Source organism: Bos indicus, chromosome 10 (genome assembly GCF_029378745.1).
Source record: "Bos indicus isolate NIAB-ARS_2022 breed Sahiwal x Tharparkar chromosome 10, NIAB-ARS_B.indTharparkar_mat_pri_1.0, whole genome shotgun sequence".
NCBI classification, from domain to species: Eukaryota; Metazoa; Chordata; class Mammalia; order Artiodactyla; family Bovidae; genus Bos; species Bos indicus.
This window is the reverse complement of record NC_091769.1, coordinates 47,986,156-48,010,774: the sequence shown is the minus strand read 5'-3', so window position 1 is coordinate 48,010,774 and position 24,619 is coordinate 47,986,156. Positions and strand designations below refer to the sequence as shown.

At 37.5% G+C, this 24,619-nt stretch overlaps 1 protein-coding gene across 5 annotated transcripts in view; it reads right to left on the bottom strand.

Annotated features, from left to right (window-relative positions):
• VPS13C (vacuolar protein sorting 13 homolog C) overlaps window positions 1-24,619 on the bottom strand; it is a 181,463-nt gene that overhangs the window by 24,541 nt on the left and 132,303 nt on the right. For 4 of the 5 annotated variants that reach the window (XM_070797480.1, XM_070797481.1, XM_070797479.1 and 1 more), the window contains 11 exons: window positions 23,677-23,798; window positions 22,874-23,168; window positions 20,180-20,569; window positions 18,667-18,771; window positions 17,773-17,937; window positions 14,685-14,813; window positions 14,267-14,400; window positions 11,822-11,948; window positions 6,800-7,035; window positions 4,478-4,619; window positions 3,188-3,328 (listed from right to left, as the gene is read on the bottom strand). In XM_070797480.1, coding sequence (XP_070653581.1) covers window positions 3,188-3,328; window positions 4,478-4,619; window positions 6,800-7,035; window positions 11,822-11,948; window positions 14,267-14,400; window positions 14,685-14,813; window positions 17,773-17,937; window positions 18,667-18,771; window positions 20,180-20,569; window positions 22,874-23,168; window positions 23,677-23,798 — 1,986 coding nt within the window. Of the gene's footprint in view, window positions 1-3,187; window positions 3,329-4,477; window positions 4,620-6,799; window positions 7,036-7,828; window positions 7,935-11,821; window positions 11,949-14,266; window positions 14,401-14,684; window positions 14,814-17,772; window positions 17,938-18,666; window positions 18,772-20,179; window positions 20,570-22,873; window positions 23,169-23,676; window positions 23,799-24,619 lie in introns of those variants that run through there. The other variant, XR_011568837.1, reaches the window with a different exon arrangement.

Below are 24,619 nucleotides of genomic sequence, written 5' to 3'. Positions count from 1 at the left end.
TTTCAGAGATGTATTACAGAAGATGCCACTAATTACATCATAAATAATATCTATATTTTTTTTTGTATGTGCTGCTATTAAAAGTTTCACTTTAAATCTAAATTTCTTATATATCTCACCAAGGGCAAGTTTCCACATACAGGAATACATAAACACTCTCATAATTGCACTAGAACTGTGGAGCATGAACACCACTCATGGAAATATTTGTATCAATGGATCATGTGAGATTTCAACTATATATAATTTAAATAAAAATGTAAGTGAAGACTGCGTATGAAATTACAGGTTAGGTATTAAGAAAAAGAGAACAAAAATGTCCTAAAAAGTAGTAATCCGTAGTTAAAAACAAGAGATGGAGGCAGGCAGGCAGGGAGAAAGCAAATGAACCGTTTGATAAAAACAGCCTCCAATAAAGCCCTAATCATTCCCATATAGAAGAATAAAAGAAAATCTTAATTTGGGATTTGATGACAAATTTAAAGCAATATTAAAAATAACAATTTGTGTAAGAAAACATATGACAAAATTAAAAGTCTCAGCGGTCATTTAGCCTTGGATAATTAGTATGGTGAATCACAGGATATGTGAAAGAAGGAGAATAACATAAACAAAAAGAAAGATATCAATTCTGATGTATGATTTTTGTTGTTGTTCAGTTGCTAAGTTACGTCCAACTCTTTTCGATGCCATAGACTGTAGCACACCAGACTTCCCTGTCCTTCACCATCTCCCAGAGCTTGCTCAAACTCATGTCCATCAAGGCAGTGATGCCATCCAACCATCTCGTTCTCTGTCACCCCCTTCTCCTCCTGTCTTCAATCTTTCCCAGTATCACGGTCTTTTCCAATGAGTCAGCTCTTTGCATCAGGTGGCCAAAGTCCTGGATCTTCAGCTTCACCATCAGTCCTTCCAATGAATATTCAGGGTTGATTTCCTTTAGGATTGACTGGTTTGATCTCCTTGCAGTCTCTCAAGAGTCTTCTCCAACACCACAGTTCAGTACCATCAGTTCTTTAGCGCTCTGCTTCCTTTATAGTCCAACTGTCACATCCATACATGATTACTGGAAAAACCATAGCTTTGACTATATGGACCTTTGTCAGTAAAGTAATGTCTCTGCTTTTTAATATGCTGTCTCAGTTTGTCATAGATTTTCTTCCAAGGAGCAAGCATCTTTTAATTTCAGGGCTGTTGTCACCATCTACAGTGATTTTGGAGCCCAAGAAAATAAAGGCTGTTACTGTTTCCATTGTTTCCCCATCTATTTGCCATGAAGTGATGGGACCAGATGCCATGATGTCAGTTTTCTGAATGCTGACTTTTAAGCCAGCTTTTATACTCTCCTCTTTCACCATTGTCAAGAGGCTCCTTAGTTTCTCTTTGCTTTCTGCCATAAGAGTTGTGCCATCTGCATATCTGAGGTTATTGACATTTCTCCTGGCAATCTGGATTCCAGCTTGTGCTTCATCCAGCTCGGCACTTCACATGACGTACTCTGCATATAACTTAAATAAGCAGGGTGACAATATATAGCCTTGACATACTCCTTTCCCAATTTGGAACCAGTCCATTGTACCATGTCTGGGTCAAACTGTTGCTTCTTGACCTGCATACAGATTTCTCAGGAGGCAGGTCAGATGGTCTGGTATTCCCATCTCTTTCAGAATTTTCCACATTTTGTTGTTATCCACACAGTCAAAGGCTTTGGCATAGTCAATAAAGCAGAAGTAGATGTTTTTCTAGAATTCTCTTGCTTTTTCCATGATCGAACGGATGTTGGCAATTTAATCTCTGGTTCCTCTGCCTTTTCTAAATCCAGCTTGAACATCTGGGAGTTCTGGGTTCATGTACTGTTGAAGCCTGGCTTGGAGAATTTTGAGCATTATTCTGCTAGCATGTGAAATTAGTGCAGTAGTTTGAGCATTCTTTGGCATTTCCCTTCTTTGGGATTGGAATGAAAACTGACCTTTTCCAGTCCTGTGGCCACTGCTGAGTTTTCTAAATTTGCTGGCATACTGAGTGGAGCACTTTCACAGCATCATCTTTCAGGACTTGAAAGAGCTCAACTGGAATTCCATCACCTCCACTAGTTTTGTTCGTAGTGATGCTCCCTAAGATCCAGGTGACTTTGGAATCCAGGATGTCTGGCTCTAGGTGAGTGATCACACCATCATGGTTATCTGGGTCATGGAGATCTTTTTTGTATAGTTCTGTGTATTCTTGTATTCCACCTTTTCTTAATATCTTCTGCTTCTGTTGGGTCCATACCATTTCTGTCCTTTACTGTGCCCATCTTTGCATGAAATGTTCCCTTCAGTTCAGTTCAGTTCAGTAGCTCAGTCCTGTCCAACTCTTTGCGACTCCATGGACTGCAGCAAGCCAAGCCTCCCTGTCCATCAGCAACTCCCAGCACTTACTCAAACTCATGTCCATTGAGTCAGTGATGCCATCCAACCATCTCATCCTCTGTCATCCCCTTCTCTTCCCACCTCCAATCTTTCTCAGCATCAGGGTCTTTTCAAATTAGTCAGTTCTTCACATCAGGTGGACAAAGTATTGGAGTTTCAGCTTCAGCATCAGTCCTTCCAATGACTATTCAGTACTGATCTCCTTTAGGATTAACTGGTTGTCTCTCCTTGCAGTCCAAGGGACTCTCAAGAGTCTTCTCCAACACCACAGTTCAAAGGCATCCATTCTTCGGTGCTCAGCTTTCTTTATAGTCCAACTCTCACATCCATACATGACTACTGGAAAAACCATAGCTTTGACTAGATGGATCTTTGTTCCCTTGATATCTCTAATTTTCTTGAAGAGATCTCTAGTCTTTCCCATTCTGTTGTTTTCCTCTGTATTTTTCCATTGTTCATTTAGGAAAGCTTTCTTATCTCTCCTTGCTATTCTTTGGAATTCTACATTCAGCTGGGTATATCTTTCCTTTTCTCCTTTGCCTTTTGCTTCACTTCTCAGCTATTTGTAAGGGCTCCTCAGACAACCATTTGGCCTTTTTGCATTTCTTTTTCTTGGGTATGGTTTTGATCACCGCCTCCTATACAATATTATGAACCTCCATCCATCATTCTTCAGGCACTCTGTCTATCAGATCTAATCCCTTGACAGAACCTTGTGAAAAAATAAAATTCAGACCCAAGATTCCAAAACTGATTGAATAGGATGACAATGTTACCTGAAGCCAATACAATCTGGCCCTTAAACTTCTTTGGTGAGGGGATTGCTTATATTCAACTTGAATTCCTGATAAAAAATGTCGCCTTATAAAGCACCGAGAAGGGAGGCGCATTTCCATTGGGTCCTTGCCAAAATTCACCTGGAAAAAAAGCAGATGTGCTTGTGATGAACTGGTATTAGCAGTGTAGACCATTTTAAATATCCACTTACTCACAAACTGAAAAAGAAAAATATTCATTTCTACATCTAATCAAAAGATCTACCTTAAGATGATCTAGAGCTGAGATGTTTGAAGCAGAATCATCACATAACTAAGGTTATGTGGAAAATATATTTTCAGTGATATGAACTGTACTTAAAGAACATAAACCATGTTTTTCATTTTTTTAAAAACCTCAAAGAGTGAGTGTGTGATAGTCACTCAGTTGAATACAACTCTCTGCGACCCCATGGACTGTAGCCTGCCAGGCTCCTCTGTCCATGGAATTCTCCAGGAAGGAATACTGGAGTGGGTTACCATTTCCTTCTCCAAAAAACGTCAACAGTAATGAATAATTCCAGATAACACTTATGCTTTGTTTTAACAAAGTTAAACAGTGAATAGTCAATAGCTTAGTTATGTCTGACACTAACTGAATAGTGTTCTTTCATTTTAGCATGACCAACATTTATAAGGATGAGGGTGGGGGTGGGAAGCAGGTATGGTGATAATGCAAATGCAACCACCAGAGACAAAGAGTAACACACACTGCATGACTGCAACTTCAGTCAAGCTTCTGGGCTCTTCCTGAAGCAAAAGTGACTTTCAATTTTAATAATGTAGGGCCCTGTGTAGAGCATATGTTTATTTGTGGACATCTACTCATGTCCTAAAATAATTTACATTTAATGAATTTAATTGGGCAAGTTTTTTTATAGGGTTTTCATCACTGAGATACACATTTCTGCACAGCCTATAGCAATATATTGATATCATTCAGAACAGAAGTTTCAATAAGTAACGTTGATTTCTCCATAATTTTCCTAAAAACAAGTTACATGAAACTATCTGCTTTGCAAATAGAGGAAATTATAAAAATGCAGATAAGAAACATATTTAAATAATGTTTTACAGTATATGATGAACAGTATATTTTAATTTAAAATGTGCTAATAAATTTTTAGTCATACTAATGCTACTAACAAATTAGCTTCTGCATACATATATTTACTTGGATAGCAAAATTTTATTTACTACCACCACTGGCAACATAATACATAAATAAGAAAAAACACAAATTTGGTATACCTCAAAATTATCATCTAGTTTAATCCAGCCAAGGTCTCTTGATTCTAGATATTTCTTATAGGACTTTTCCAATAAAATTATTTGCTTTCGACTAAATGGCTTCCACTTCTGTTTTCGTTTCATCTCCCAAACAACACCAGAACTAAAATAATTCACAAAGAAAATTAATTAAATTAAATGCATAATTTAGGTTGTGGAATTTTCACTCAACTCCAAATTGTCGCAACTGTCAACTCCTATGAAAATCACATTTATGCAAGAGATTTTAAACACCAAAATATATCTACGTTTTATATAAAAGTACATAAGGAAAAGAGGCAGGAGATACGTTTTTGTATCACACACTGACATCAATGAACTATGGAACTGGCAAAATTTTTTCATATGGGGATATTTTAGGCAAAAACCCATCAAGATGGAAGACCTAAATATCAAACATAAAACTATAACATTCCTAGATATAACATAGGAGAAAATCTAAGTGACCTTGGGTTTGGCAGTGACTTTTACAATACATCACTAAAAGCACAATCCATGAAAGAAAAATAGATGTGGGACTTTCTTGAAATTGAAAATTTCTGCTCTGTGAAAGACATTGTTAAAAGAATGGAAAGGCTGGGAGAAAATATTTGTAAAACATACATCTGATAAAAGACTGATATGGTAAGTCCCCTACATACAAACCTTTAAGTTTCAAACTTGCAAAGAACAGAACAGGTGTCCACATGTCCAGTCCCATAAGTTAGTTTACATGTCCGGTGTACACTGTCACATGTGTGCATACAAGCGGCTGTGCTTTTCAGTACTTTACTGTGTAGTACTGCATAGAGTACAGTATCTCTATGTCAAGCCCAGGATGCCCAGAAGCAAACATAAAAGCAGTGGTGATGCAGCTGGTGCCCAAGAAATGCCAGACGCCGCACTGTACTACTGTACTTCTCAAGGTACTATACTGTAAGATTAAAGATATTTTATTTTTTGTTTTTGTTTTTTTATGTATTATTTGTGTGAAGTATTATAAACCTAGGGGTCGCATAGAGTCGGACACGACTGAGCGACTTCACTTTCACTGTTCACCTTCATGCATTGGAGAAGGAAATGGCAACCCACTCCCGTGTTCTTGCCTGGAGAATCCCAGGGACGGGGGAGCCTGGTGGGCTGCCGTCTATGTGGTCGCACAGAGTCGGACATGACTGAAGCGACTTAGCAGCAGTACAGTACTATATAGCTAACTGTGTTAGTTGGGTACCTAAGCTAACTTTGTTGGACTTAAGAACAAATTGGATTTATGAACATGCTCTTGGAACAGAACTTGTTTGTATGCAGGGGACTTACTGTACCCAAAGCATGCAAAGAACTCTTAAAACACAACAATAGCAAAAAAATATTAAATTGGGCAAAAGATCAAAACTTCATCAAATGAGGTTCAATGACAAAAAAGCATATGAAAAGATGTTCACCATCATATGTAATTAGGTAACTGCAAATTAAAACAAACAGAGATCACTACAAATCTAATAGATGATCTGACAATAGGTGATCTGACAATACTAAATGCTGGCAAGGATGTGGAACACCAGGAATCTCTCATTCATTCATGGCATGGTTACCAAATGGTGAGCCGCTTCTCACAAAATTAAACTGCCAGGTGCTGCACAAAGAGCATTTTTGAACTTCATCAAACACATTATTATCCGTAGACCCTATACTGGTTATACCTGATAATTATTTCCCTCAATAGCCTCCAAAGAAGAATGAGTCTTTTACCACAGTCAGTGTGATTGAAAACCAAAATAGATAAATTCAAATATTTTCCTTATATAAGTATAAGCAGAATCAGAGAAAAGAACTGGTTCCATCATTATTAAAATGTTCTAAACAACCATCCAATAAGATCATGTACGCAGGTTAAACTACTGCCTCCGTGAAACTTTTTTCCAGTTTATGTGATTCAGTGTTCTTGGCTTCCCCAACCCACACCAGTGTCTCCAGCCTCTACAGCACCACAGAACATGTTCATACTTCTTTGTAGCTTTTTTTTTAGTGTTTTTGTAATTCATTTAAAAAATACATACAAACAACAAGGGAAGAAAAAACCTCTTCTCCCACCAACTAATGAATGTTGTCGTAAGGGCCAAGACATGATTTTATCTTAGGGGCTTTTCAACTAGCAGTGAAAGCAGCTGTTCAGTAAGCTTTGCTGAAAGGTATGTACAAGTACATCAAATTCAAAATAGGTATTTGTCTACTCTCATCAAACTTGATATTATGAACTTAATGCCTTTTAAAGATTTCTGATACCTTATCTTTCTTCTCCCATACCTGGTTATCCCAATATATGAAACTTCCTGCTTGGTTTCATTGTTGACCAGTGAAAGCCCAAGACTATGGAGAGAAAAAGTTATTTCGTGATTGGCCTGCTCCATTTCTTCTGCCTGCAGAGCTTTGGAAACCAAGGCAACATCATCAGTGAAAAGCAAGACTCTCTGGCGCCCATCGAGAAATGATACCCAGTGTATCTGGATGTTTGCATCATAGGCAAACTGTCCACATTCATCCTGTGGGAAAGAAAGATTTCATATTAAAACCACAAACAGTAAGCTTTTATTACATAAAGTTGAACTGCAGTAGCTAGGAAAGCATGACTATAAATCAGAAAACCATCAAAATAATATAAATTAATTAAAGTTATGTGTTTTGAAACATCCTCACCAATTTTTTCAAACTGTAACAGATCAATAGTGCTTATTTTTTTAAAACCTTAGTTTAAGTTACCTAGTTAGGCTCAAAGGGTACTCAGGAGGAATAAGAATCTCCTTCAAAGGCACCAATGGCATAAGATGCTTACTTGTCTCCCAGATAGAGAACAGAATGGTTTAAAACTTTACTGGAAATGTAATATCAGATAAAATTAGGTTTTAATACTTTATAATGCTGCAAGTATTTATATAAATCACACTGTTAAACAGTCAAACTATGGTGATCAGTTTGTATTAACTTTCACTAAGAAGAGCCTTCTTGGCTGACAGTCTTTTATAGCATTTAAAAATATTAGGCTTGATTTGGTGCATGTCTTCAGAGATTTAAATAATGATTTTTTTCATTCTGGACTTAACAAATAAAACAACAGTTCATTTCAACACGAAGTATAAGAACCTAATATGTGATTTTCATTTCATGCTTTCTTGGGACACAAAAGCCAAAAACAAAGGATGTCACCAAAAGCACAGAAATGGTTGGTATTTGCTGTTCTCTGAAACTGATCTACAGCTTTTAACATATATCAAAGTAGATGGCCCAATTTTTTAGTCTAACATGATTAAATTTTATAAATGTTTCAGAGATACCTACTAAAGAAGGTGAATTTTCTCCTTGTAAACTACAAAATTTGATATGCTTCCTGGTTCAATCTTAGTTATTATTCAAATGCTCTCCATTCGTTTTCAATCTATTGGATCTGTTAAAAATTAAATAAGGTATATTTTAAAATATCCCCAGGCAACAATGTTTCAGTTGACTTCCAACATTTTCAGTTACACATTTTGATGCAATATTATTCACTGCATGAAGGTTTATGGCTATCATGACTTCTTTGTCACATTATCATATTCTATTTAATGATTTTTGCTTTGAATCATAAATTGTTTTTTTACTTTTGTTTACTTGTTAAATCTTTATCATTTCTTCATGCTTTTAACTTTCTGTGCAGTTAAAGCAGATCTCATGTAAATAGCATCTGTTAGAAACTACTTTTTAACTTAATCTGAATGTGATCTTTTAATAGGAGAATTTAAACCATTTTCATTTACTGACATACTTGATGGGAAGCACGGTTTAGTGGGAAAAGTCCAGGGACTATGAAGTCAAGAAGATCTGGTTTTGAATTCTAACCAGCAGTTCTAAGTTATAAACATAAGAATTTATGATACTATATAATAAGCATTAACATATGATATATTCAACAAAATGTACTGACATTTGCCACTTACTATATACTTCCTTAGGCTTCCTTCTTTTACTGTAAGAGCAAATTTTTCTTTATTTTCATTTTCTCAATTGTTTTAGAATTCTTTTATTACTCACTTTGCTTCTATTAATTGGTATCCTTTTTAAAAAAAGTCATCTTTGATCTATATTTCTGTAATTAAAATTTAGGATTAAATGCTGTTAATATATTCTGTTCATAACATACTATTTCCTTGCTCTCCCTTTCATTTTATTTTGTTGTCTTTGTCTTTTGTTTCACCAACTTTCTCCTATCACAGTTGTCATATGTTTATAACTTTGGGAATCTCAGGCAAACATGCTGAAAATTTTCTCTGGTCCTTCTGTGGTAAAAAAAAATTTTCAGAAGTGTGATCAGCTTCTGAATCTTTAGGATCAGGCTACAGTTTTCTCCTGAACTATTTTTTCGTAAACCCCATGTTTGTTTTTTTCCTGTTTATTCACACTTAAACATCCGCTGGATCACTGAAAAAGCAAGAGTTCCAGAAAAACATCTATTTCTGCTTTATTGACTATGCCAAAGCCTTTGACTATGTGGATCACAAAACTGTGGAAAATTCTGAAAGAGATGGGAATACCAGACCACCTGACCTGCCTCTTAAGAAACCTATATGCAGGTCAGGAAGCAACAGCTAGAACTGGACATGGAACAACAGACTGGTTCCAAATAGGAAAAGGAGGCTGTATATTGTCACCCTGCTTATTTAACTTATATGCAGAGTACATCATGAGAAACACTGGGCTGCAGGAAGCACAAGCTGGAATCAAGATTGCCAGGAGAAATATCAATAACCTCAGATATGCAGATGACACCACCCTTATGGCAGAAAGTGAAGAGGAACTAAAAAGCCTCTTGTTGAAAGTGAAAGTGGAGAGTGAAAAAGCTGGCTTAAAGCTCAACATTCAGAAAACTAAGATCATGGCATCTGGTGCCATCACTTCATGGGAAATAGATGGGGAAACACTGGAAACAGTGACAGACTATTTTTTTGAGCTCCAAAATCACTCCAGATGGTGGTTGCAGCCATGAAATTAAAAGACGCTTACTCCTTGAAAGGAAAGTTATGACCAACCTAGACAGCATATTAAAAAGCAGAGACATTACTTTGCCAACAAAGGTCTGTCTAGTCAAGGCTACGGTTTTTCCCATGGTCATGTATGGATGTGAGAGTTGGACTGTGAAGAAAGCTGAGCACCGAAAAATTGATGCTTTTGAACTGTGGTGTTGGAGAAGACTCTTGAGAGTCCCTTGGACTGCAAGGAGTCCATCCTAAAGGAGACCAGTCCTGGGTGTTCATTGGAAGGACTGATGCTGAAGGTGAAACTCCAATCCTCTGGCCACCTCATGCAAAAAGCTGACTCACTGGAAAAGACCCTGATGCTGGGAGGGATTGGGGGCAGGAGGAGAAGGGGATGACAGAGAATGAGATGGCTGGATGGCATCACCAACTCAATGGACATGAGTTTGAGAAAACTCCGGGAGTTGGTGATGGACAGGGCGGCCTGGCGTGCTGCGATTCATGGGGTCGCAAAGAGTTGGACACGACTGAGCGACTGAACTGAACTGAATTGAATGAGGAAAGTGCTTTACAGTACTGTGTGGATTTTCTTTGAATTCCCTTTTCATGTACACCTGAGCCTCAGAAGAATTCCCTTCTCAGATCAGCCAGGAAATGGCTAACTGTCTTGTTTCTAGCTTAATTTTCATAACCTGGCAGATCACCAGTTGACTAAGGCACAATAATCTATTTCTTACTGTCTGGTTTTCTAACACCGAATAGAACAGAAACATTTAAAACCACAAGCCTGTGAATACACTACTGCCAGGATTCTTTATGATTTTGCCTGAATTTATAGACCTTGACATAGTCTTTCAGGATGGCGATACCGTTCTTTCTCCAGTATCTGTGTACTGCCTTATGGGAGTTGTGGTTGCCGAGGAGCATGAAATGTGAGGAGAAAGAAAATAACACCAGCATAGTACAGGGATCCCTGGTCAAGCTAGCATGTCTCTGAGCCAGAGACCTCATTGTAACAGGGAACTTAAGCTCCTCTCTACCACTTACCACTTGAGGGTTTCTCTGTTGTAAAAAGTAAAGCAGGCAACAGAGCTCCATCAAATTTTCATGGCAAAAATCACTCCAAGAATCTCATAACCATCAGTCTGATTTTTCAAAAGTCTCTCTCTTTTATGGGTATTTCAGAGAGAATATAGGAGAGGGTAATTCAGTCACTCTTGGCCAATTACTATTTTAAATAACCAAGAAAGCTTTTATGACAACTGGCATTATCAGACAGTGGAATATGACACTGTAAGAACTTTTCAGCATAGAATATAATCCTACAGAAACTAGGTACCACTCGCGGAGGACCAGTGTCTATATTGGAGGGAGGGTGGCAGATGAATTCTTTTACTTTTATAAGTATTTATTTATTTGGCTCCACTGGTTCTTAGTTGTGGCATGTGAGATCTCAATCTTTGTTGTGGCATGCGAGATCTTTAGTTAAGGCATGTGAACTCTTACTGTAGCATGTGGGATCTAGTTCTCTGACCAGGGATCAAACCCGAGCACCCTGCATTGAGACCATGGAGTCTTAGCCACTAGACCACCAGGGAAGTTCCTGGCAGATGAATTCTTAAGCCCTTCTCAAAGTCTAAGTGTCTAGGAAATAACATGTTTAATTAATTTAGCTACCTAAATAGTATTTCCATAAGTAATTAATTATATTTCTTATATGGATAATTTACTACTGTCATACTCCTTTAATTAAAAAACCATATGGCTTTGATAGGGAAACCTTGCCTTAAAAAATCTTACAGCTAACAGTGGTATACAAAATAAACCTGTTTTTTACTTAGCCTCAAAACTCCTTCCTTATAAAAAAAAGTAAATAAAAAAGTACTGGTCTTAGGCAAGCTGAAACAGACGCAAATAAAGTATTTTGACTGATCTAGGACAAAATATTGGTGTGAACTATTTACCAACTAAAGCCCCAAAGCAACTTATTTTGAAAATACTTGCAATTCATTTTTAGTTCAATAAAGAAAAAGCTGACAGTGTGAAGCTAACTTGTCTACTTCCTTTGTTATCAGGCACTTTCCTGGTGGCTCAAACGATAAAGAATCTGCTACACTGCAGGAGGCCTGGGTTCGATCCCTGGGTTGGGAAGATCCCCTGGAGGAAGGCATGGCAACCCACTACAGTCTTCTTCCCTGGAGAATCCCCATGGACAGAGGAGCCTGGCAGGTTACAGTCAATAGGGTCGCAAAGAGTCGAACACGACTGAGCGACTAAGCACAGCACACTTCATATGATACCCATTCACATCAGATGATACCTTTAACAGATCATGTTCCCCAACATTTTCTGCATAACTCCATTTAAGCTTTCTGGTACCAGTGGGATCTTCCCAGGCAAAGAGTCGAACTTGTCTTGGCAGCAATACCATTTCTTCCTTTGACCCGCTGAAACACAAGCGACAGAGGGAAGGTTAAAACACCCTGGCCTTGAGAAACGTAGACCTGTGGTTTATCGAGGAGGGGACTGGCACAAACATGGTATAAAACTGCCTTTGTTAATAAAACACAACTGTGCCTAAAAATGAGTACCCTAAAATGTCCAAATAACTAATGATTTTGAGGCTTGAGGGAAAAGAATATTGCTCTTTCTGAAGCTGCAGTATATTCTGAACTGATCCAGGTAAGATGGCACTAACAAAATTCATGAAGGGAAACAGACTGGTACCTCAGAATTCATCTACAGAAAAGGTTGTGAATAGTAAACGTTTTAGGAGCAGAGAACTGTACTTGGTACTCAAATTTGAGATTTTAATCAAAAGCAATGCATAAGAAGTAAGAGTCTCAGAAGAGAAAACAACAGGTCTGTTCCACTGCTACTCCAAGTGTGGTCTCTGGGCCAGCAGCACTAGCATCACCTCGAGCCTTGCTGGAAAGTGCAATATTCTGGGGCCCACCTAAAACCAACTAACTCAGAACCTGCATTTTTACAGGATTTCTAGGTGTTCTTAATACTGATATTTAAGTTTAAGGAGTACTGGTCTAGATAACACAAGAAACTTTGCAGAGAACTAAAATAAAACAAAAAGTAACCCATTTAGGGTTTAATCTATACTTTCAAATCTCTCAGCAGATTCAAGCCATGAGAGTTAAGAATACGTTAGATCCGGAAAGCATTAATTTTTAAAAATTTATTTATCTATCTTTGGCCGTGCTGGGTCTTCACTGCTGTCTGAGGGCTTTCTCCAGTTGCAGTGAGTAGCGGATACTCAGGAGAAGGCCATGGCACCCCACTCCAGTGCTCTTGCCTGGAGGATCCCGTGGACGGAGGGGCCTGGTGGGCTGCAGTCCATGGGGTCGCGAAGAGCTGGACACGACTGAGTGACTTCACTTTCAATTTTCACTTTCATGCATTGGAGAAGGAAATGGCAACCCGCTCCAGTGTTCTTGCCTGGAGAATCCCAGGGACGGGGGAGCCTGGTGGGCTGCCATCTATGGGGTCGCACAGAGTCAGACACGACTGAAGCGACTTAGCAGCAGCAGCAGCAGCAGCGGATACTCTGCTGTAGCATGCGGCCTTATTGTGGTGGCTTCTCTTGTTGTGGAGTTCAGGCTCTAGAGCGCTTGGGCTTCAGTAGTGGTGGCCCGTGGTCTCACCAGTTGCGGAACATGGGCTCTGTTGCTCTGAGGCATGAGGGATCTTTCCAGACCAGGGATCGAACCCATGTCTCCTGCATAGGCAGGCAGACTCTTAACCTCTGGATGACCAGGGAAGTCCCAGCAAGGCATTATTTTTTATATATTTATATGCATGTGTGTGTGTATACATATATATAATGGGTATTATTATTTTATATTATATATACATACATAAAAATAATGCCCTGAAGATTTATAATAATAATTCTTTGCAAATATATTATTACATATTTTAAGAATCTAAAGCCCCCTGTTTAATGGCATCACCCAAGCTAAACAACAGCACACACAAGGACAACAAAATTCCTGTCAGTCTGTACTACAATACATTCAATATCACTATTTAATCTTCCACTTAAATCTGTCTTCAGCCCTCTACCCTCCTGTTTAATATTCTACTATCCAACCAAAAAAATACGATTTATAGAGAGAAGTTCACTGAGCATCACGAGACCACAAAAGAACGGTACTGCTTAAACAAGTTCACAGTTCCTTGTATCCAATTCTGAAATATAAAAAGCTTCAAAATTCCAAATATTCTTCTCTTAAGTTTGGTGTCCAAACTCATGTGGCAGCAAAACTTATCTGAACTGATGGGAAACTATTAATACTTTCATTTATCTCACTTATTATAAATGTTTACATGTTTTGCTGCAGGAATACTAATGTGTTGGTTACAGAATACTGCTTCAGAACTTGCTAGGGCTATTAGCAATACGCATCCCTATTACCTTTCTAAAATCTGAAAACACATGGAAGGTGAAACACATTTAGATCCAAGTATTTCCTAGAAGGAACTGTGGACCAGTGGGCTTCCCTGGTGGCTCAGCTGGTAAAGAATCTGCCTGCCAATGCAGGAGACACACAAGACCCAGGTTTGATCGCTGAGTCAGGAAGATCCCCTACAGAAAGAAATGGCTACCCACTCAAGTATTCTTGTCTCAGAAATCCCAAGGACAGAGGAGCTGGCAGGCTACAGTCCATGGGGTTCCAAGAGTTGAACACAACTTAGCAACTAAACCATCGAAAACAAATCATATTTTCTAAGAACCCTTTTTATTTCATACCTCTGTTTATATGTGAGGATGTTCCATGGTGTGTGGTTTATTATTAGGGCAGGTGCACATCCCTCATGGTAGTCAGAAAAGCTGATGACAGTTGAATGTGGAGCAGTATCTACATCCACCAAGATACCCCCATTCTATTGCAGAAAAAAGGAGTATGTCTGAAGCATTGGTTTAAACTGCACGTTACATTTAGAATTTCAATCATTCATATAGATATTAAAAAGTCTGTTTTCTTAAATTCCTACAGAAAATCACATTGGCTCTGATCTCTTACAAACATATGTACAGCATTATATATTGTTAGAGTTAGCATACCTTCAATTAATTATCAGGATATTTTACAGCACGTCTTAATAAAATATTGTAAAGCAAACTTTAAAAATCAAAAATATTTTATTTTAAAAACAGGAAAACATACCAGATCTTCCAAGCTCAATAAAGTGCCATTATCCTGTTGGTTATAAAAGAATGGCCTGGATGATCCCTCACAGCTCACCACTCTCACACAAAGTTTGCCTGAAAATTTCTCAGGCCAAAATGGAAGGTTCTGAAAATATGGAAGTCAAATATCAGTCTTAATACTATGGTAAGTAAAACAGTGGCTAATAAAGTTTTAAATTCTAATTCAGATCATAACTCAATTATCACTGTTTCTTAAAATAGCTCCTTTACATTTCATATTGAGATTATTGACAATATAATGATTATTTATGAAGCCTAAGAAACTCCATCAGAAGAATAGATGTATTAGTCTTCTCATACTTACAGAATAATTACAATATGAGGAACTGAAGTGCTATTAAGAACATCTCAAATATCTTAAATATTTAAAAATTATAATCTTAATATTTGCTTTTATGAATTGTACTATGAATTCTTTCAGAGTATCTTGTCCTAGATAAACCACAAGGCAACTGAAGGCAGAGGACCTTGCTGGCACTCCTGACACTATCCCCCTATAGCTGTTTGATCTTAATCTTGACCTTTTTGAGCCTCAGTTTCCTATCTGTAAAACTGAGATTTTAGTTCATAAAACAAAAGTTCCTCACCCATGACAGAATACTGGGTAAAAGCTATTTCGGAAAAGAATACTACTACTATCAAACTCACATCAAAGATAAAAAGATAAGGAACACGTATTTGCTGCCAAGTCTATGGAGATCATTCTAAGTGCCTTGGAAAGCCCATGCCTCTTAGAGGTCTAACTTTGTATTGTAAGTGGAGTCCCTCCTCTTAAACTTTTTGCCAAGCAATTTTAAAGATAATTTTAGAATTCTTTTTAGATGTACAGAAAAACAGTCCTATCCTTAAGTCAGCTGGTTTGGTTGAAAACTCAGGCAAATTCAAGCAGTAATGCTTGTTGGTGCACCTGCCCCCTCCCCCACTTTCCTTATTCTCTTCACTTCACCTCTTGTTGAGTCTGCAAAGTTTTGTTCAAATACCAGCCCTTCTATGAAACATTTTCTTTTGATCTAGGCCACAATGATCTCAATCTCCAATAACCTTACTGACCTAAAAAAAAAAAACAGATTCAATTTCCTTCTCTGTAAAGTAAGGTGGTTGAATTTTGGGGATTTTTTCCAAGGAAACTTCCAGTTCATCTATTCAGAGATCCTATAACCACCTATCAGTCAGTTCAGTTCAGTCGTTCAATTGTGTTAGACTCTTTGTAGACTCCATGGACTGCAGAACACCAGGCTTCCCTGTCCATCACCAACTCCTGCAGCTTGCTCAACTCATGTCCATTGAGCTGGTGATGCTATCCAATCATCTCATCCTCTGTCGTCCCCTACACCTCCTGTCTTCAATAGTTCCCAGCATCAGGGTCTTTTCCAATGAGTCAATTCTTCACATCAGGTAGCCAAAGTATTGGAGCTTCAGCTTCAGCATCAGTCCTTCCAATGAATATTCAGGACTGATTTCCTTTAGGACTGACTGGTTGGATTTCCTTGCAGTCCAAGGGACTCTCAAGAGTCTTCTCCAACTCCACAGTTCAAAAGCATCAATTCTTCGGCATTCAGCTTCCTTTACAGTCCAACTCACATCTATACACGACTAGTGGAAAACCATAGCTTTGACTAGATCAACCTTTGTTAGCAAAGTAATGTCTCTGCTTTTTAATATGGTGTCTAGGTTGGTCACAGCTTTTCCTCCAAGGAGCAAGCGTCTTAATTTCATGGCTGCAGTAACCATCTGCAGTGACTCTGTACCCCCCAAAAATAAAGTTTGTCACTGTTTCCATTGTTTCCCCATCTATTTGCCATGAAGTGATTGGACCAGATGCCATGATCTTAGTTTTTAGAATGCTGAGTTTTAAGCCAACTTTTTCACTCTCCTCTTTCACTTTCATCAAGAGGCTCTTTAGTTTTTCTTCGCTTTTTGCCATAAGGGTGGTATCATCTGTGTATCTGAGGATACTGATATTTTTCCTGGCAATCTTGATTCCAGCTTGTGCTTCTTCCAGCCCAGCGTTTTTCATGATGTACTCTGCAAATAAGTTAAATGAGCAGGGTGACAATATACAGCCTTGGTGCACTCCTTTCCCAATCTGGAAACACTCTGTAGTTCCATGTCCGGTTATAACTGTTGCTTCGTCAAGTGGGCCTTAGGAAGCATCACTAGGAACAAAGCTAGCGGAGGTGATGGAATTCTAGTTGAGCTATTTCAAATCCTAAAAGATGATGCTGTGAAAGTGCTTGCACTCAATATGCCAGCAAATTTGGAAAACTCAGCAGGGGCCACAGGACTGTAATAGGTCAGTTTTCATTCCAACCCCAAAGAAAGGCCATGCCAAAGAATGTTCAAACTACCATACAATTGCACTCATCTCACACGCTAGCAAAGTAATGCTAAAAATTCTCCAAGCCAAGCTTCAACAGTACATGAACCATGAACTTCCAGACGTTCAAGGTTGATTTAGAAAAGGCATAGGAACCAGAGATCAAATTGCCAACATCCGCTGGATCATCAAAAAAGCAAGAGAGTTCCAGAAAAACATCTACTTCTGCTTCATTGACTATGCCAAAGCCTTTGTCTCTGCGGATCACAACAAACTGTGGAAAATTCTTTAAGAGGTGGGAGTACAAGACCAGGTAACCTGCCTCCAGTAGCTTGCCATATATTATCTTCTTCTATGTATTAAGAGAGTCTTAAGCCTTCCAAGATTGGATGCTTCTTGAATATAAAGACATTATCTTGACTACTGACAGAATAGTACATTATTTATATGTACATTTTACAGTACATATCCACATTTATACACATAGGAAGAACCATAAAATGAGTGTTAACAGTCTAGACTAGTGATAAATATTATCAACAATTCTTTCTTCTTTTTAACATATGCTTATAGTATGAAAGGGAAGTCTTTCTAAGCTGGCTGTCATAGTTTAACACACAAATATGGTAGCAAAGTGATTATGACAGAGAGATATATAATTCTTATTTACATGTCGATATTTACTTGTACATTTTAGGAGCCAATTATATCAAAGGAAAATTATTACCTCTGAAGAAGCAATATAGTTCCATTTACTAGTTGGCAGTGAGCCATCAGATGCAATTTCACCAACTTCTAGTTCTAATGATGACTTGTTCTCAATGGTATAAAAGGGAGTCAAAGTAACTATTCGTGTAAGATTAAAAGTGCTCATTTTGATGCTGACACCAACCTGTGGAAAGGAAACAAACAAGTTTATCATTTCCCACCACTCTACACACCTTGAAACACACACAGCTATTCACTCACAGTCTTCTTCAAGTATTTTAAAATAGGATTTCTTAAAAAAATAAAGTAACTAAAAAGAACCATATTCCATGACTATCTTCTCACTAAGAAGAAAAATTTCAGTTCCTTAGTCTGGGACCAGCAGAAACCAATTCAAGAAATATCAATCAGTAATTTAACAAATGATGACTTGTAATAACAAACTTAATTTTTAAAAATCCTTTACTTTTACACATTCCAAAATAAATTGTTTTAAAATCAGTGTACAGTTTCCTTTGCTGCTTTATTCTCTCTGCTATCAATAAAATGAAATAAAAATTTTAAAGAAGTAATAAAACAAGTGAACTAGTATCAGATTATTCAAATTGTTGCAGTGAAATTTAAGATTTAAGGCTTTTTGGCAGGGAGTGGTATGGATGTGGATTCTAGTAATTCTGAATATTTACCAAATTCCTTCCTTAAATGTATTCAAATCACTGTCTTAAACTTTGACAAATTTAGGCTTTGCTTTGCTACTAACTGTACTAGAAATTAAGTAGACAGACACAATGTAATAGTAGACATCCTCCATGTAATACCCTGAATTCACATTTCTATACCCCTGAGGATTTCCAGCTTATTTAGTGAAGAAAATGTGAATGAAATCAGAGGTAAATAAGCAAGCAAAACCTACCAGGTATTCCATGTTGTTGGCGGGACACTTCACACATCCGTAACTTCCCACTGTATCCAATGAAAAACCATTGGACCACGAACTAGTTGAAATTTTTAACTGTACCTACACCAGAGAACACAGACAATTATATAAGAAATCTAAAACACTGTACTAATTTTATTTGATGGATAGGTGCTAGACCACCTGAAATTTATTTAATAACATGAGACAAAGAAAAGTATTATCAAAGGCATGCTGCAAATGGGTAAGAGAACCACAGGAACTCTAGGAGACAATACAATAAAAGCAGAGCTCTAAAGTTCCCTTTGCATTCACCTCTGTGATGAGTATGATGAATTTAAAGATGTGTACCAATGAGACCTTCTGTTACTTAGGAAGGAATTACAATGTAAAGTGATATTTTCCAGTGTTAGGTTTTTTATACAGAGCTAATGAATTCTTAAACTTTTAGCACACACAGGAAATTTATGCTTTTATTATTCAGCAGACAATGAAAAGTGTTTTGATAAGCAGAATGGAAGACACAATACCTGTCCTCAATAAGTTTCCAACTAAACAGAGACAGGAAATACACACTAATAATTATAATGCAAGACAATGTGATAACAGCCACATAAGAGGGATAAAATCCTATCAAACTGACAGGATAAAAAGCTTACTTATGGCTATGGGAAAAGGTAAAGTTTTACAGAAGAGATCTAATTCTGCTCCTGTATTAACCTCCATCTACCCAGCAGATGATAAAAACCTGAGTACAACCAAAGGTCAGACACATAAACAGGTACAATATCAAGCATTAATCAACACTTTATGAGAGAGGTTCTCAAAGTATGGTCTCAGGCCCTACTCAGACCTACTGAACTGCACTATGGGGGCCTGGCTCAGCAGTCTGTTTTCAAAGCCCTCTAGGTGACTCTGTTACACACTGAGATTGAGACTGAGAAGCACTGCTCTAACAGAACATGCATGGGATATCTAGCTCTGCTTTAGATGATCAGAAAATCTTTCACACATGTCAGGCTGGAGCAGCATGTCAAAGCATGAACAGCGATAATGAGAAAACAAGAAGCAGGCAGGGAAAGCATAGGGCAAAAGACATTCTAAGCAGGTGCAGCTACACAAAAGCAATATCACGATGTGAGTTTGCACAGGAAAGAAGCAACCAGAGCAAAAAGGATCAGATCAGGCCTTAGGCTTTGTTTTTCTCTTGAAGGCCCGCCTTAATCCTTCATACATATGAGGCTCAGTTAAAATAAACCAAATTCAACTGCTCTCTCTTTTGAAATGCCATTGCATCACCGGTAACCTACATAAAGTCAAGCTTTCCACTCGACACTATGTCAAGAACAGAAGTAATTCTAGGGGCACTGGAGAAAAAGACACCTCAGCCTTGGGACACTATTGTTGTTAGTTCCTCATACCCCACTTAATCATGTATTCCTTAAAAGTAGTCTTGGATCTAATGCATACCAGTGACACTGAACAATTTGTTTTATTGATAAAAACGTACCTTATTTTTACTAAAAATGTTCTTCTTCTTGAAAGAGAATAAAACAATATCCCTAAAATCAGCTGGATGTTTCACATGCGTATCTTCTGCACGATACTGGAGAACCCGAGAAGTCTTGTTGATTAGCCAGTAGGGACTGAAAATGGAGAGCTCCATCTGGCTGCCAATTCGCTTGACATGTATTGACAGGTCAACTGTCAACGTTTCTTCGGAGTCAGAAGAAAAACACACAAGGAAGAATTCGGGAAGTGTACTGCATATACGGAAATGTCCATTCCAGTTTTTGCCCTGATATTTCACCAGAACTAATTCCATTATTTCTCCACTGATTCGCGAATGTAGAACATTGGCTGTACTGCCTTCGGTCAGCTCATGAGTTTCTGCTGTTCCCTAAAAACAAACAAAAACTAAATTTGCTTACCAATTTAAAAAAAATCTCTGAAATAACTTCCCCATCTTATACAAATACTAAATTACCTACCAGATTCACATTAACTGAGAAGTCTTCAAGGTACCATCTTTACATATTATGAATATCCAACAATTACTAAGGACTAAAAAGAAAACACTAATATAGCCAAAGGCAGAAGTTGTCATTCAGCTATCATCGGCCAATGGCTGTTAGTTTTGAGAAAAACTCAGACCCATGTCAAGAATCTAAGGCTGGATTCAAGAACACTGGCTATTTCCATTAAGAGATATGTCCTTACACGAGCCACATAACAGCCTGTGCTTCAGCTTCATCCTTTATTCATATTCTACACTTAATGGTTCTCATTCAAATAAAACAAGGAAAGTGATGTCAAACTATTCTGACAAGCTATCTAAGGTAGAACTACTTTAAAAATGAGTAATGGCAATATAATAAACTAGGCTTCCTTACCAACAGCTTCTCTTGTATAAATATTACTTGAAAATGAAAGTGAAGTAGCTCAGTTGTGTCCAACTCTTTGCAACCCCATGGACTATAGCCTGCCAGGCTCCTCTGCCCGTGGGATTTTTTTTCAGGCAAGAATACTGGAGTGGGTTGCCATTCCCTTCTCCAAGGGATCTTCCTGACCCAGGGATCAAACCTGGGTCTGCTGTGCTGCAGGCAGACTCTTTACTGTCTGAGCAAGAGCTTACTAAATAAATACTACCTAGGTCATCTAATTAATTTTAGTCTCCACAAGTCAAGGGTGGCTTCCTGTCACATAAAGAAAATTAATTTAGGTTCCAAACACTTTTCAGATTTTTGTATTTTGAAATGTTGTGGCATGAACAAATTTAAAAGCATATACTATGGAGAAGGAAATGGCAACCCACTCCAGTATTCTTGCCTGGAGAATCCCATAGACAGAGGAGCCTGGCAGGCTACAGTCCATGGGGTCGCAAGAGTCGGACACGACTTAGTGCACTGTCTCACCCCAGAGATCCTGCCACATATACCACAAAAACCAAACATCCCCCAGTGACCTTGGCCCCACTGTTCCAATCACTCCCAGGTGGGAATTGAGGCACATGTCCACAGAGGTCACAGACAACATGCATACGGTTCTGTTATGTCCCATATATTACCCTTTCATGTCCCAAGGAAGACATTTTCTCTTAGAGATTTTCATTTAGTGTATCTTTAAAAAATCTTGTGTTAAACTTGCCTCCATCTTTTTCTTGGGTGAGGACAACCCAGAAATGGCCCTTTTGTGTCTGTGATGTTGCCATTCACAGCTTTCTTGATAGGCCTATACAATCTTGAGAACAGGGTTGCTGTATGCTGAATGTTAGATGGTAGCTCTTAGCTTTGCCTATCTTAGGTAGTTATGCTGTGCATTTTTTATTGGTGTACCATGTTTGATTTGTCCCTAATACCTTTGAAGTTTTTCTGAGAAATGAATAATGCAACATGAACTTATTAAAATACATTTTAAGCCTTTTAAAAAAATAAAATAAAATAAAAGCATATACTATACTTCATTTCTAGAAAATGTTCCCTAATACTTCTTAGGACAGACAGTAATTATTTTTTGGTTCATCTTGAACCAAATAATCATCACTTTAAAATAAATCTGAACTAAATAATCATCACTTTAAAAAACTTTAAGATTAACTTCATAATAAATTAAGATGAAGTATTTTCTCACTGGTGCTTTCCTGTACTTTAGCTAAGAGAACTGCACTTAGATAATAAAGAGATAAATACAAGTATTAATTTATAGCAGATGCAGCAGAGTTAAGTGGTGAAGAACAAGGAATCACATTGCTTCGGTTCAAATCTCAGTTCTACCATTTATTAGATGCGGGATTCTGAGCCTGGCACTTAACCCCGCTGTGACTCAGTTTCCTTATGTGTAAAATGGGTCAAATAATAGCAACTTCTTTGGTAAGTTATTGTTTGGACTAAATAATGCATGTAAAACACATGAACTAGTGGCTGGCACAAAGTAGATGCCATGCCAATTTTTGCTATTATTATTACTATTAATGCATTACAAGTATGTGATGTAATCACATAAATACATAATCACATAAATCACATAAATACTCAACAAAAATACCATTAAAAAAAGAATTCACTCCATGCAATAATAAAAGTCAAACAAAATGCAAAACAGGGGGCATATATGTATACTTGTGGCTGATGCATGTTGATGTATGGCAGAAACCAATACAATATTGTAAAGCAAACAGAATTTTTAAAAAATGCAAAAGACATACCTCAAGTAAGTATCTTAGAGAATATGGGAGAAAATTTCGCAAGGTGACAGTAGGGTAAAGGTGAATGATGTAAGCGGGATCCCAGTCTTCCCCCTGTGCACTTATATAGCTCAATTCATCAGGCACAGCAACTGTGTTGACTATGAGAGGTAAGAAGTTCATTTCTGTTGATGGACACTGCAGCATGCATCTGACTTCTTTGCTCCGATGAAGCTCTTCCTTCCAGGAAATATAAGTGGTGGATTCTTTGTACTGATTCTCTAAGATACCAGCTGGCTGAATGAACAACTGACATCTAAAGGAAAAAACAGAGAGGGAAAAAATTTTTTATTGAGAACTTAAGAAAAAGAATTCAACTAACTCTTCTTGATGACTCTACAAGACAAATACTCTTATCCCTATTTCTATAGATAAGAAAAACAAAGCTAAGAAAAGTTAAGAAACTTGCCCAAAGTCACACAGCTGACTCATGGAGGCACCTTCTGAGAAAAACTACTCTGTAAAAAATGACAACTAAAAAAAAAGTTAATATCAAATACAAAGACAATCTAATAAGTCTTATAAAATTCTGAAACATCAAATACACAAATGAAAAAGTTTCATTTGGCAAATTCAATAATAATTAAATATATTTCTCCATATGTCTTAAAATTGGATTTTATAGATCTTTAGATAGTAAGAATTATTGTTATTGTAGAATACAGATGTTTTATTTTTTCCCCAGAATATAGTTGCTAATTCACAGAATTAAAAATATACATAATGAATCTTTCATAGTTTAATATATTCAAGGAAGTATCTACCTATATGAATCTAAAGGAACATGGAACTCCTCTTCAGGTCTGGCTATTCCAATGCGCTCCAACAGCTTCACATTCTTAACATATTTATAGATGATGAAAGCAATAGAAAAATGGTTTTTAATCTGTTGGACAAAAAACATACAAGTTGTTTAAAAAGATGTAGACATTCAAAAAGAAAACTGTGAGCCGCACACAATTACATTTAGATCTAAAAAACTGCAAGCCCAAAATTGGAAGATATTTTTATGGTAATTGAAAACTTTTATTTATTTAAGTGCTATATATCTGAAACTTGCTGTTAAATGGAAGCTAAGAATTATTACGATATTCACATGTTCACATATTACATGCTGAATTTTAGTATACATTATAATCTTTCAAATATGTATTAATCTTTGAAGACTTCAGCCATAATATTTTCTTCATTATAACCTTTTCTCAAAGTACTATATGACTAAACACAAAAGGATAGCAAAGGAAAAATGAGGTAAATAAACATGGTATAGTTCTTCCTTAACTTCAATGTAATATGCTGCTGCTGCTAAGTCGCTTCAGTCATGTCTGACTCTGTGCAACCCCATAGATGGCAGCCCACCAGGCTCCCCCATCCCTGGGATTCTCCAGGCAAGAACACTGGAGTGGGTTGTCATTTCCTTCTCCAATGCATGAAAGTGAGAAGTGAAAGTGAAGTCGCTCAGTTGTGTCCGACTTAGCGACCCCATGGACTGCAGCCTACTAGGCTCCTCCATCCATGGGATTTTTCAGGCAAGAGTATTGGAGTGGGGTGCCATTGCCTTCTCCATAATGTAATATAGGTAGGACCTAATAGCAAACTGAGAGACAACAAGGACCAGAACTTGAAATCCTTTCATTTTCACCTAATTTTCTAGGTAAGAAGAAATGTTCTTTTGCTGATCATATGCTGAAATCTGTTATAACACAC